Here is a 14,688-nt window from a genome sequence, read left to right as displayed (position 1 = left end):
GATGTCACTGTGTATAAGAGTATTTACGGTAGTACCTGTCATCAGAGGTATCCACGGGTCGCCCGTCTCTTTCCCAGCTGATGACCGGCTCAGGCAGGCCGTGGATTTGGCACTGAAATCGCCCAACACCTCCCAGCTCTGCACGCACTGAACGAGGCTGCACATGAAAATCTGCCATTGCTGAAGACAAAAAAGACAGAGAAAGACATATTACTTTAACCCTCATTCACATGTTAAAATTGTGCTACACAAGACACTTATTCCTCGCCCTTTGAAACTGCACTGAAACGGCAGTTTGGACCTTCAACACATTGGCTCCTATTGAAGTCCACTATTTGGAGAAAAATCCTGAAATGTTTTCCTCAAATACCTTAATTTCTTTTCGAATGAAAAAAGAAAGACATGAACATCTTGGATGACACTTAAGGAGAAGTTCACTTCCAGTTTCTTGAGGAAAACATTTCAGGAATTATCTCCATAGAGTGGACTTCTAAGGTGCCCCCAAGTTTAAACTTCCAAAATGCAGTTTAAATGCAGCTTCTAATCGCTTCTAATTTCTTCCAGCTAAGGAAGGAATCTGTCATTTTCAAAATAAATTGACAATTTATATATTTCTTTTAATAGGGATGGGACGATAAATCGCTGCAACGCGAATTGAGAAACGATTCAGCATCGATTCGAGATTTTCCGAACACGTCGTGATTCTTCCTCAAATCAATTCTGAGCTTAGTTTTGAGCAGCGGATGGCACTGCTTGCTTTAGAAACAGCCCTGCTCTGCTTGTGTCCAAATCCTTACACGCACTTCAACCCAAAATAATCATTTAAACAATTTGAAAAGGTAGAAGCGAATTACGAGGGTGTTCACAGTGGGCTGTGTTTACAATAATCTCGTGTCCTAAAAGCATTCTGAGCCGAGGTAAAATTACATGACTCAGCCGACTCAAGTTCTCCTCAGCATTCTTCTTCATGAGCATTTGAGTGTGTGGATAAAAGCTAGATTAGAGAGCCATCTGCTGTTAAAACCGATTCCAAAGAAAATGGCGATGCTTTTGGAAGATCTTAGAATCGATCCACAAATCGATGTATTGTCCCATCCCTACTTTTTAACCTCAAACGCTCGTCTTATTTAGGTCTGCGTGAACTCTGTTTTTTTTACGGGTCAAGACAGTTAGGGTATGTCAAAAAACTCCCATCTCGTTTTCTTCCCCAACTTCAAAATCGCCCTACATCCATGCAGAAGAACCGACCCACCGACATGCAAAGAAGATCAAATGTCCTTTACAAGGGATCCTTTGGAGCCATTTGAAGCTGCATTTAAACTGTATTTTGGAAGTTCAAACTTGGGGGCAACATTAAAGTCCACTATATGGAGATAATTCCTGAAATGTTTTCCTCAAGAAACAATTTCTTTATGACTGAAGAAACAAAGACATGAACATCTTGGATAACAAAGGGGTGAGTAAATTATCTGTAAATTTTTGTTCTGGAAGTGAACTTCTCCTTTAAAAAGAACTATTTGCAAACTATCACAGAAAGCAAAGTTTACAAAGTAATGAAGTAGGACAAAAAATGTTTTATTTGGGCCCTTTACTGTCCCACCATATCATACTGGAGTTTTTACCCTCCTAAACCTCCCAAAATAGAGAGATACCGTACACAAATGCTAGCCCAGACGATTAACAAACGAAGTGTCAATACAAGATCTGATGTGTTCTGATCTAGTCATATATTCAGAAATACAATGACAATCTCATGCTGCAGAAAGAATAACAACACTATGAAGTATGTGTTTTTGGCAGGTCTTTGAAAATTCATGTTAAGTGTATGTTCAAGCATACAATATAAATCTTCAGTGCCAGTTTCATCAAGCTTAATGGACTGCTTTTGGAGAATACAATACTGTTCAAAAATGTCGGGTCAGCAAAATAAATACTTTTATTGAGAAAGAATGCATTAAAATTGATCAAAATGTGACAGTAAGAACTTCTACATTGTTACTACAGATTTCTATTTCAAATAAATGCAGTTTTTTATTTCTATTCAGCAAAGAATCCTATAAACAATTATTATGGTTTCTACAAAAATTATGAAGCAGCACAGCTGTTTTTAAACAGTGATAATATTAAGAAATGTTTCCTTTCACCAAATCAAGCATATCAGAATAATGTCTAATAGATCATATGACACTGTAGACAAGATTAACAGCTCATGAAAATTCATCTGCCATTACAAGACTAAATGACATTCTAAAATATATTAAAAGAGAAGTTGTTTTTAAACTGTAATAATATTTCATAACATCACTGTTTTACTGTAAATTTGACACAGCCTTGGTCAGCATAAGAGACTTATTAAATAATCTTACAATGATAGTATACTGTATAAACATGTTTAAATTAGGATGTAAACATCTTATTTAAACCCCTTTTCACCTTTGTCCACTCAATCTCTGCATCCACCTTGAGATCATCTCATACAGTCCCATGTGCAACAAAACACAGGAACACTACATTACTCGTTAGTGAAAAACAAAAACACACATACTCTAACCAGCCAACAAATAATAAATGTATAATGGATATTCTTAAACAGGCACAAATAAAAAAAACACAACTCCATGCCATTTACTAATTCCATAATCAAGCATTAATTGGGGCCTTACTTCATAGGTCAAAGATATGAAAAATCAAACAAAAGGGAGCATCTGCATCTGAGCATCATGTGCCAGAGAAAGTGTGGGAGTGTTTGAGAGACCATACACTTGGATTGTCAGATACTACTCAATAAAAGTCCATCCATCTTGCAGGAGAAGAAAAGACAGAAGCAACCAGTTACAGTATGATTACCAGGATTTGGACCCTTCCAGATCCATGTAAGGAAGTGATTTTCCAAAGCCTCTCATTGGGCTGCGGCTCACACAGCGTGTCCCGCAGGAGCTCATACTGAGAGAGGGCTGGAGATGAGGGGAGGAGCTGGAAACACAAACACAATTAGCGCGAGGTCTGTCTCTCCCGCAGCCAACCACCGTCCTCAAGACAAGTGCTCTTATTTAAATGTTGGTCGTAATTAACTTGAACCAAGCGGGACCGTTCGGAACACTCTTAGCATAACAAGAGGGCCGGGCCCCTCCTGCGTCCTCTCTCACTTACCCCTCTGTGTTCTTTTTGTGTCCTACTGATATACTTGTTCCAGCTAATCTAGCATCATCGAGCTCAGAAGGATCTCCGGGTGGTGTTTGGCGGCTTAAACTCACACAGTGGTGCTTCTGTAACTGGTCGTTTTGTTTCGTGTGAGTCAAAGAAGGCAGGCAGAAGCGAGGAGGGAAAAAAAAAGCATTCTCAGAGAAGGAAGGGAAAAAGGGCTCCCAGAAAGGCATCTTTTCAAGGCTTTCACACATATCTCATTGATTGCCTCTGCAGGAGATGAGAGACACAGAAAGGAAGGCATAAATCGAATGAATCTCTCTCTATCTGTCTCCACTAGTTCTATTTTTTTTTTTTTTTTTTGCTTTATCTCTCAACTGTGATTTCAATCAACTTTCCCACAAATGTGTCTAAAACATTTCATTTATTATTTACTGTGTCTATAACATCTCTTTTTTTAACATCATGTCTAGGTCAATGTCACTCTTTTTGGTGCGGAAACTTCACAAAAAGACATCATTCTATTTAATCACTGTTAAATAACACAGCAATCTAACTGAAATAAAACACCAGCAACCCTGCTGGAAAAACCAGGCCAATCTAATATGATCAAACCTGTGTTTGAAATGTGATTTATTCTTAGTCCAAGTTGGTCAGCTTCACCAAGTTTGTGTATTACCTCAGTCTGGCCCAGCCAGCTGGTAGTATACTTGGTCAACCATGTAAACCAGCTAAAAGAAAAAAAAAAAACATGTAAAAGCAACTACCATGCCACATGGTACACATGAAATGGATTATCAAAAGAGAAAAACAAAAAAGTAGGACGAGGACTTAGTTCTATCCATTGGTTGCAGACTGGATGGAAGTAGATCTAAATGATTGGAGAAGCCCGGCATTTGTAATCAGAGATTGGAAGGTTGAGATTAGCGCTGGGTGATATACTGATTCAAATGGTAAAACCGGTTTAAATTATGCACACAGTATAAATAATAATAAATAAAAAAAACGCGTAGACAGCATTGTGAATTGAGAGGAGATCCCTGTTAACTGTATACACTTCTGAACAATGGTTAGAGAACTATTATTAACACACAACTAATTCTATAACTGGGCAAACAAACCAACTGTAAACGGCCATTAAGAGAAATCAGATACTCTGAAGACGCACCCAAAGAGGAGAAAATACGGTACAATACAGGCAGCGCAAGATCATTTTTCACAATGCAAAATATTGAAAGAAAACCCTACAGTAAATACTGAATTGGGGTGGGTGTTTATATGAATGCATCTCTGAGGTTAACTGACTGTCTTAAGAAAAGTTTAGATGGTATTTTCTTTTCATCTTACCTCATTATAATGCATATTAATGTAGTATTTAAAGCGCAGTGCTGCTTTGTTTACAGCAGCAACATTGTATCGCTGCTGTTTCATAAGCGCTACCTGCTGTCAGAAAGTGAATTTGCATGCTCATGTGTGCTGTTTTCATTAGTGCTGATGTGTTTTATGTAGCATAATTTCACAAAGTTAAGGTCAGACCATTCTGTTTTTGCTTTAAATTTTGAAATTATACAATTTAATTTACATCAAAAACTGGTCAAACTATGCATAGCATGTTTGTTTCAATCGTGATTAAAATACAGTGCAAATGTTTCATGCATTCTGATTCATATAGAGGTACAGTCAGGGAAAAAAAAAAAAAAAAAAAAAAAAAAAAACACGTGATAAACCCTGAAACCCAGAATAATAATTTGTAATTTGAGAGTCTGGAATTGATTTGACATTTCAGATTACATCATTTGTCCTTGTGTAATCACATCATGTCTTATATATGTCAAATATTAAATATGTCTTAAATATTTTGAATATATATGCAATGAAAGTCTTCTTTCTTTGGGGTGTTGCTGTAAATGACTGATCCACTCCAACATAGTGATCACAGGCAAACACAGTTATAAGACAAACGGTCATATTCTTCAGTGCAAATAATTTGCAATTTTACGTTTCAACCACAGATGGCAATAGACAAGCCAAACTGGCATAAAGAGGGTTTTTCCAGGGTATGCCTTATTAGTTTGTCTGTATCTAGGAATCAAACCAACGGCCTCGTCATTGCTAGTACAGGAACAAGGCAGAGCAAAATCCCTAGCTACAAGTATAAATACCTGAAGTCGAGTTACATGAGTATTCATTTCGGTTTTGTATTTGAAGCTTTAGATTTAGTTGTTTCAACTGTGAAGAATGTTTCCTTAGTTATATTTTATCAGGTCTTCTGCTTTGAGCTTTTAGCTTCTCATTAGCAAGCACCCCTGCGTCGCTTTAGACCCGGCACCCATCCTCACTCTGGCACCGGCACATCACTCACTTTCACATGTAAACAGAAACAGTCAGGGATGAGAGTGTAGCGGCTGAACCAGTGGGGGTACTGGAGCATATTGTATCTCTCTGTGAACTCCTCCTCCCTCCTCGTCCTTCTGTTCTCCTGCACTCTGCCTCTCTCTCCTTGTTTTCATCTCTTTGTCTATTGGTAGTGTTTCAGCATCACTGCTTCTGGGCTGTGCCCTAATGAGAAATGTGCCATTTCCTGACATGCTCCGACCTCTCTTCTTCACGGATGCACAGCGAGCAGCAAGCCGATTAAATTTTAAACAAACATTCCTCAGTGCCTCAACCATCAAAGCGTTCCGGCGCTAGAATAAAGCAAACAAAGTATTCAAATCTCTGTTTTTTTTTTTTGTCATACATCTCTTGCATAAATATGTTACTTATTTACTTTGATACCTGACTGCTCCACTTATCCTCTTATATTTTTGTGTAAATTACAGTGTGTCAAGTAATGGAAACTTTTTACTGGAAGTTCAAAAAAGGCTGTCATGCACACACACCTGTATATGGTACATCTGAAAGAGAGACTACAGTATGATTGCTGAACCCCCTCCGATGCTCTGTCCTTTACAACTGAAGATAAGCACCGAGTTCCACATAGGGTCCAGCTGTAGCCATGGAGAGTCTGCCATTAAAACACAACCGCAAGCACCAGGGCTTGGTTTCTAATCAACAAAACCTTGTCTAGAGCAGGTTACTACCACAGTTATATACTCTTGAGACAATTAGCCGAATAACCATCACTATTGGTGACCTACAGCCTCCCCAAACATTCAGTGCATGGTCAAACTCCAGCCTAGAGACACCTCTATCAGGAAGATCCTGTATTTTTAAATGCCATCCTCCCAGTTTCAACTTTTACACACATAAGACAAGTACATGAAAATGCATATTTGTACCATAATGCAAAGCATTTTAGTTACTATTAAGTTACTATTTAAACATTTTTGTTTACAGAATTTTTTTTTTTTTTTCCTCTCTTTTTAATAATTACTGCATGCACCTCTGAGGTCAACAGTTTTACTTCCATATTCTGGCATACTTTATTTACACAAGAAACTGGTGAAAAATATGCAGAGTGAAACTTATTTATCTGTAATTCACTGGATTGAGAAAAACGGTCATTCTAAACAAGAATGGACCAAGGGGTCAAACTTGTCTGGAGAGCATGACAAACATAAATAGGGCCCTATGAAATCAGTTTTATTTTTTTCCAAACTCCGCTTTTTAATTTTTTTTTTTTTAAATTTTCTAGACTCCTTTTTAATGGTTAAATAGAATTTTATTAAAGAAAAAAAGTATTCTGTGTTGTGTTATCAACATGAAGGTATAAAAAATTAATTTATCTTTAATTAATGAAAATTAAACAAATTTTATTTTTTGGCAAGTAAAGGGGATTTACTATTAAAATTAAAACAGTGTCGCAAAATACATTTTTTACGATAATACTTTTTTATCATTTGGATGACCACAATCTTCCACGCCACCACGGGATGCAGGTAGAAACGTGAATAACAGCATGGGAGACAGAACTGTTTGGCTCCATGCAGGAGAATGACCAGCCAGGAAAAAACGAGTGTCTGTATTCAGAAAGGTACGGAAAACAAATAACGTGTTCTAATAAGTTAACGCGAGCCACTAAAAGAACATGTTTGGCTGCTTGCTAGCGGTAGCCTGTTATATTACAGTATATAAAATTTCACTTACCACATAAACAGAGTAAGGAGAGATGACTGAGGACTATGGCGAATGATTTGCAGATCCTGAGCACCACTGACAAGCATTTAATCTTGTAAAGTGTGTGGTAAGTACTGCTGTTCTAGTATACACAGAGCATGTGCAATGTCAAAACTCGAAAGTGAAACTAAAATGCAATCGCACATTCAAAATCAGTTTCAATGCTCTGCATATTAATAGCGGCTCCCTGATTGCTGCAATTTATATACAGTATAATTACCCAATGATATAACTGTTAAATACTCACAGCACCATATCACGTATGTATTGGCAGTAGAAAATTCCTGTACTTGCTTTGCAGCAGCAGCAATGATCTACAGCCACAGCAATATCCAACAGCAGTGTAGCAGATCTATTCTGACAAGACCAAATACATTAACACTGTCATATTCATTACCATGCTAAAATCTTCAGAGAGTTTTCATGATAGAAATTTAAGTCTATAAAAACTTGTGTATTGCCGTTTATAAGTCTATACAAAAATATACAGGTAGGAAAACAAGAAATATTCTATACTTTTATAAGTCTTTAAGACCAGATTTTTCCCTATTAACTGCTTTTGACATCACAGCTCAGAATAGTAGTTTGGTGCCATTAGCCAATCAGTTTTTTCATGATGTCACCTCCCTGGAATGGAGCAGTGCAGCTAAATGTGCAGGGTGTATGACAGGTGGTTGAGGAGGACTTGAAAAACAAGAGGGCTTGATGTCAATCAAAAAAAGAAAACTTTTAAAGGCAGAACAAATTATATTTTCATGATGATGGCCTACATTTCTGAAACAACACCCACTGAAGAATCCTTAAACATAAGACCAAAACGTGCAAAAGATGGAATTCCAGTCAAGCAACAAATGCAGCGTCAGTGCCAAGCACAACCAGTGTGTTCACTGAAACCACACCCACCCACACAGAGAACCCCTTAAGGGCCCCTGCCCTCTGCCCTCATACATAAAAATTGGAACTGGTAGAGGCCCACCTCTCCTGCCACACACAGATATGTTTATTTACGAAAACACACAAACATAAACAGACTTGAGCTTATTTTAGCATAAGATGAATCACTCGGCAGAGCACATGCAAATGTACAGGTGAAGAATGCACATATAAACACAAATGGTGCCCGCTTGAATCTCAATACTCCCAAGCTAAGAGGGTATAGCAGTAGCAGTTTGGATACAGCAGTCCCAGCAGAGCCGTTTTATACCCCTCTCCATAATAACCCACTCCACACACACACACACACACACACACATTATTACAGTTTGCCTCTTCCCAGCGTGCCACACAGTGTAAATTAACCAGATCTAATTAAGGGGGGAGAGGAGGGAGAAATCGAGAAAAGGAGCGTGAGTGTGTGTGCGTGAGAAAAACAGAGATTAATTGAAAGGCTAGGAGGAATATGAAAGAGAAAGAGAGAGATCTTTCCCTCAATCCATACATTAAAAGCCTAACTGGATGGAACTCGCTGCTTGGATGCAGTTGGTTTCACCATGACAATCACCGTGGAAACGGACAGAAAATCAAAACTCTGACCTCCTCCTGATGGTGATTTAGTAGAGCAGGTAACCAGAGCCGCAAGTGCAGATACTGTATAAACTGGTCACTTCAAGGAAGTCACATTCTTGTGATTCTGAATGGTAAGTTAGTTTAGAAAGTTCACAAGGAATTTTAAACTCCTCAATCTATAATGATGATTTCTCTCGTATAACAGAAAGTTTGGGTTCATTAAAGGATTATTTCAATTCCAGAATAAATAAATCCTGATAACTCACTCACCCCTATGTCATCCAAGATGTTCATGTCTTTCTTTCTTGAAAAGAAATGAAGGATTTTAAGGAAAACATTCTAGGATTTGTCTCCATATAATGGACTTAAACAGGAACCAACAGGGTGAAGGTCCAAATTGCAGTTTCAATGCAGCTTCAAAGGGCTTTACACGATCCCAGCTGAGGAATAAGGGTCTTATCTAGCAAAAAAAGATCTGTCATTTTCTAAACAAATCGACGCATTGCATAATCACGTTGGAAAGGTCACGCATGATGTAGCCGGAAGTACAGACCCAGTGATTACAAAGTGAATGCGCAAAGAAAGTCAAACGTACTTTACAAAAAAAAAGATAAAACAGCGATGTCGGGTGACTTTGAAGTTGGAGGAGAAAAAGAAAGAGTTTTTTGAAGTACACAGACGAAGTAATCACACGTCCAATGTGATTACGTAATGTGTGAAGACAATGAAATTTCTAATCGTGATTACAATTACAGATGCCACAATTATGTAATTATATCAAAGGCGCAATTACAAAAAAAATTAAAATAAATCCACTTACATTATTCTGCTTGCTTAAGATGTGTGTGTGTGTTCATTGTTTTATTTACATTTCCATTTGACATTTTTTACTTTTTTATATTTAAGGAAGAAACTATGTATAAAAATGTGGAAGTTTGGCAGTTGCTTCAAAAAATGAAAACATCATTCAATGTAAATTGTGATAATCATAATTAATAATCACAATTACAACTTCAAGGTAATAATTGACAATTATGATTTTTGTCATAATCGTGCAGCCCTACACGCATGCACAACACAGAGCTAGTGCAAGACGAGGATTTGTGGTAGAAAGTACATAAACATTTTTTTTTTTTTTTTTTTTTTTTTTAGAAAATGACCCTTATTCCTCAGCTGGGACTTTGTAGAGCCCTTTGAAGCTGCATTTAAACTCCAGTTTGGATCTTCAACTCATTGATCCACTATTGAAGTCCACTATGGAGAAAAATCTGGGAATGTTTTCCTCAAAAACTTTCTTTTTTTCAACTGAAGAAAGAAAGACATGAACAGATGACATGGGGGTGAGTAAATGATCAGGAAATTTTTATTCTGAAAGTGAACTAATCCTTTACGATTTTTTCAAATAAATTAAAACTATTACTTAGGCAAGGATGCATTAAACTGACAATCAAAAATGTCAGTAGAGACATCAATAAAATTCACAATATTACTGTTTTTACTGTTTGTTTGTTTGTTTAAATAAATAAATTCAGCCTTGGTGAGCATAAAAAACTTTTTCAATAAGTATACAGACCTCACATAGACCGCAATGCTCTGCACTCTTCAGACAAGGTACTCAAATCAAGAGCTCTGCATGTCAGAGTGAGCAGGTTATAGTCGAATGGAATAACACTGGAGAAGGCACTGGAGGAAAGAGGCACTAAGAGAAGACTGATGTGATTTCTAAGGCAGAACTAGATTCATGTGTCAAGTATATAGACCATAAAAAAAATTCAAGTATGTGATAAGGTGCTCCAGTTCACAGTGATGGATGTGAAAGACCTGCGACAGAGATGACGGATTCTCTCTCCACACACAAGCACATGCAAAAAGCCACGTGTATAAGCAAACATGTATACATATTTGCAAATTCTTTTTTAAATACGGTTATGAAACTGTTCACTACATACACATACAGCGAGCTCCACCTCTCTGGGCGGTCCATTAGGTTGCGTTCTCCTCTTGGAGTGAAGAGCTATAATGAAGATGGCGTCCATAAATAATGCATATGGTATATGATGCTATTTCAGCGCAAAGTGGCATCGCCTCAACAGGCTTTAAATAGTCACATTGAAATATTATTTTCCATGCACAGAGCTCCCGGGCAGCATTTAAATGCAGATGTGCAGCTTTACAGCAACGCCTTCAGGCACACACACAGTGATTAATCTGCACAGCCTCTCAGTGTACACTGACGGAGCAACCTGTTCCTCACGTCATCTGAGTAACATTTCTCTCCGTTAACACACAGGTAAATAAGTGATGTGACTTCAAAATCCATCCTATGTTTTCTTCTCCACTCTCTCAGAGGAGCATGGTTGCATTTTTTAACTCTCGGAAAACGGGGTCATCTTGTTTAAGCGTATACAAGATGAATTGTTTACTTGTTGCAGGTATGCTAAGAGACTTTAAGGAACAGTTCACCCAAACAGTTGTTATCATTTACACAGCCTCACACTAACCAAAACATTTATGATTTATGGTACTGTACACGTACCATACAATTAGGGATATGACTTAACTACACTACCAGTCAAAAGTTTTTGAACAGTAAGATTTTTAATGTTTTTTAAAACATGTCTCTTCCGCCTGCTTTTATTTTATCCAAAAATAAATAAATAATAATAATAAATGAAATATTTTTATTTTTTTAAATAACTTTTCTATTTGAATGTTTTTTAAAATTTAATTTATTCCTGTGATCAAAGCTACATTTTCAGCATCATTACTCCAGTCTTCAGTGTCACATGATCCTTTGGAAATCACTCTAATATGCTGATTTGCTGTTCAAGAAACATTTATATTTATATATATATATATATATACAAATTAATACTTTTTTTATTTAGCGAGGATGATTTAAATTGATCAAAAGTGATGATAAAGAAATTGATAATATGACAAAATATTTCTATTTCAGATAAACGCTGTTCTTCTGAACTTTCTATTCATCAAAGAAACCTAAAAAAAATTCTACTCAGCTATTTTCAACATAATAATAAAAATAAAAATTGAGCAGCAAATCAGAATAATAGAATGATTTCTGAAGAATCATGTGACTGGATTAATGATGCAAAAAATTACATTTTAAAATTATTCAAATATTCAAATAGAAAACAGTTATTTTAAATAGTAAAAATATTTCAAAATGTTACTGTTTTTGCTGTACTTCAGATCAAATAAATGCAGGCTTGGTGAGCAGAAGAGACTTCTTTAAAAAGAAAAAATAAATTAAATATCTTACTGTTCAAAAACTTTTGAACGATAGTGTATATTTAAAGATCAGTGAAGAGATGACAGCTTTTTACAGTTCTTCACTGAAAAATAAATAAATAAATAATAATAATAAAAAAAACACCTGTACCATAATTCCTTAATATCATACGATATAAAAGCCTGGCGCCTCACAATCAGTCACAACACACACAAGTGGAATATAAAGTAGGACTACCTGTAGAAAGCACCTATTTTATGCCAATTTACGCTGTCAAAATGTTTTAAATTCCAAACAGGGCATGTAAATGATGAAATAATTTTAATTTTATGGTGAACTATGCCTTTAAAGTGCACTCATGGGTAGCAAGAATCCCACTACAACTTAACTTGTAATAGGCCACTGCTTATTTCTTCATATTTTCAGATCTTTTCATCCTGTGGTCCTCCTGTGTGTCATGTTGAGCTTCTCTGCTGTGCTTCTGAAATCAATTTCTCCACTTAACATCATAACAACGTTCTCTTTTATTTGGGCCAGCAACCTCCTCTTTGTCTCCTGCAGTGCTCTCTGAGGTCCTGTACAGCTACTGCTGCTGACCTAAACACACTTTTATTGATTTATCCCACAAGGTGGAAGAACTAGGATTGATAGTGTTAGATGGATGGATGGATGAATATCAGGTTATGCCAACATTAACACATACATACTGTTGTAGCCATTTTTTTTTTACAATTGTGACACAATTACGTCAAGCAAAAATTGGACCTAAAACAGCTGGCTAAAAGCAATGGTTTACATTTTTCTTACGTATTTTTCTTACGCACACCTGTTATTTCACTCCGGAAGACAATATTGATTCATCCACTGGGGTTTTATGGATCCCAGTGGCTGAATGTGTGTGGTTTTTGGAGCTTCAGCATTTGGGAAGCCATTCACTTGCTTTATATGGAATATAGACATTACATAGATATTGATTATTTTAAATGTTTGATTTGAATTTTTGCTCAAATCAGATCATTAGGTTAAGGAACCAAAGAATCTTTATTACACAGCCTTAAAGGGATAGTTCACCTAAAAATGAACCCATAAGACCTTCGGTCATCTTTAAAACACAAATTAAGATATTTTTTATGAAATCTGAGAGCTTTCTGACCCAGCAATGCAACTGTCACGTTCAAGGCCCAGAAAGGTAGCAAGGACATTGATAAAACAGTCCATGTGACAGTGGTTCAACCTTGATTTTATGAAGCTACGAGAATACTTTTTGTCAGCAATTTCTTCTCTTCTGTAATTAATGACAGAATTTTCATTTTTGGGTGAACTAACCCTTTAATTTAAACTCACACACAACCTTGTAAATGTAAACTCACACACACACACACACGTATTACATACACGTTAAGGTATCTGTTATACAGACACAGGGCTCCTGCAAATTAGGCTGCCACCAGTGAAAAGCTCTGTTCAATTTTTCCTCTATTTAGCATGTTATAATGAGCACTAATCTGCTGGTTTTCTTTGAAGTGCACACTGGTGTGCGTATGCTAATGTGTGAGTGTGCAAGTCTCTTACACAATAAAAAAAAAAACAAGAAAAATCACACACTGTGTTACCATGTGAAAAATTTGGATCTTTGAAACACTGTCTAAACGTTGAGCATATTTGTCTTGTTAGAACACAGCCCCCAAACTCATTAACACATCACTGTAGTGCCATGTCTTCAAAAAGAAGCTGTGGGGGCTTATTTTCCATCCCTTTAGGCCTGAAACATATTGTAAACCCAATGACACATACATATCTGGACAAAAAAGGTCTTGTAGGGCAACTAATGGACAAATACAAAGGACTCTGGGTAAGACGTGCAGTGAGAGGGCTGATGGGAAAGCCCTGTCACTCATTATGCCCCCACCCAATCTGCTGTCCAGCTCTGCTCTCTCCAGTCTGGAAGACAAGAGATTCACTTTCTCCGTCTCCTGCACCTGAATTTCTCTCTCTCTTCCTTTCTCCATTTAGACATGCTGCTTTAATCACAAAAAGACCCATTAAAACAGCAGATGCTGAAAATTAAGACATTATTTAAATGACTGTTGCAGTGAGATCAAGGGGTGGAGGGGGAAGCAGAAAGAAATAAGAGAGATGCACAGACAGATAAAGAGAGGAGGGGGTTACAAAATTAATTAGCCAGGTTTTCTTCAGCGCTGTTGCGGTTGTCTTTGTTGATATTTTCTGTGTCATTTCTTTTCTTTTAGCTTATTTTAGGAATGTTCATTAGTGTCTGCTGAATGCTCTGTGTGTGTGAATGAGCGAGAGAGAGAGAGTTTGGGGAGATTCTTTTCTTTGTTTTAATGATTGAGTGAGCCGAGATCTTCATGCTCATTACAGCACTTCAAACACTGTTACTCATAATCAGGAGAAGACAGAAAACTAAAAGAAAAAAAAAAAATCCAATGATAAACTGCCCAGGGAGTCTGCTGCCCTACAGAGGGCCGTCCGGTGTTCCCTCTCTCCTCGTCTCTGTTCCCATGCTCTTGGCTCTCAGAGTTTAAATGGGTTGGTCTGAAAATAGGCCGCTGCCTCTCAATTAACATCTCATTAGCTTTACATCACACAAGCCCTCACCCTCCAGGCTGCGGCTCTCTCCTTCACAACAACAAATGTTTATCATG

General features: G+C 37.1%; 1 protein-coding gene across 2 annotated transcripts in view; it reads right to left on the bottom strand.

The window, feature by feature from the left end:
- igdcc3 (immunoglobulin superfamily, DCC subclass, member 3) overlaps nucleotides 1–14,688 on the bottom strand; it is a 98,722-nt gene that overhangs the window by 34,933 nt on the left and 49,101 nt on the right. For both annotated transcript variants that reach the window (XM_051115730.1, XM_051115732.1), the window contains one exon: nucleotides 36–180. In XM_051115730.1, the coding sequence (XP_050971687.1) occupies nucleotides 36–180 (145 nt within the window). The remainder of the gene's footprint in view (nucleotides 1–35; nucleotides 181–14,688) is intronic.

This window comes from Labeo rohita, chromosome 7 (genome assembly GCF_022985175.1).
Source record: "Labeo rohita strain BAU-BD-2019 chromosome 7, IGBB_LRoh.1.0, whole genome shotgun sequence".
NCBI classification, from domain to species: Eukaryota; Metazoa; Chordata; class Actinopteri; order Cypriniformes; family Cyprinidae; genus Labeo; species Labeo rohita.
The sequence above is the reverse complement of the archived record's forward strand: the minus strand, read 5'-3'. Positions and strand labels throughout refer to the sequence as shown.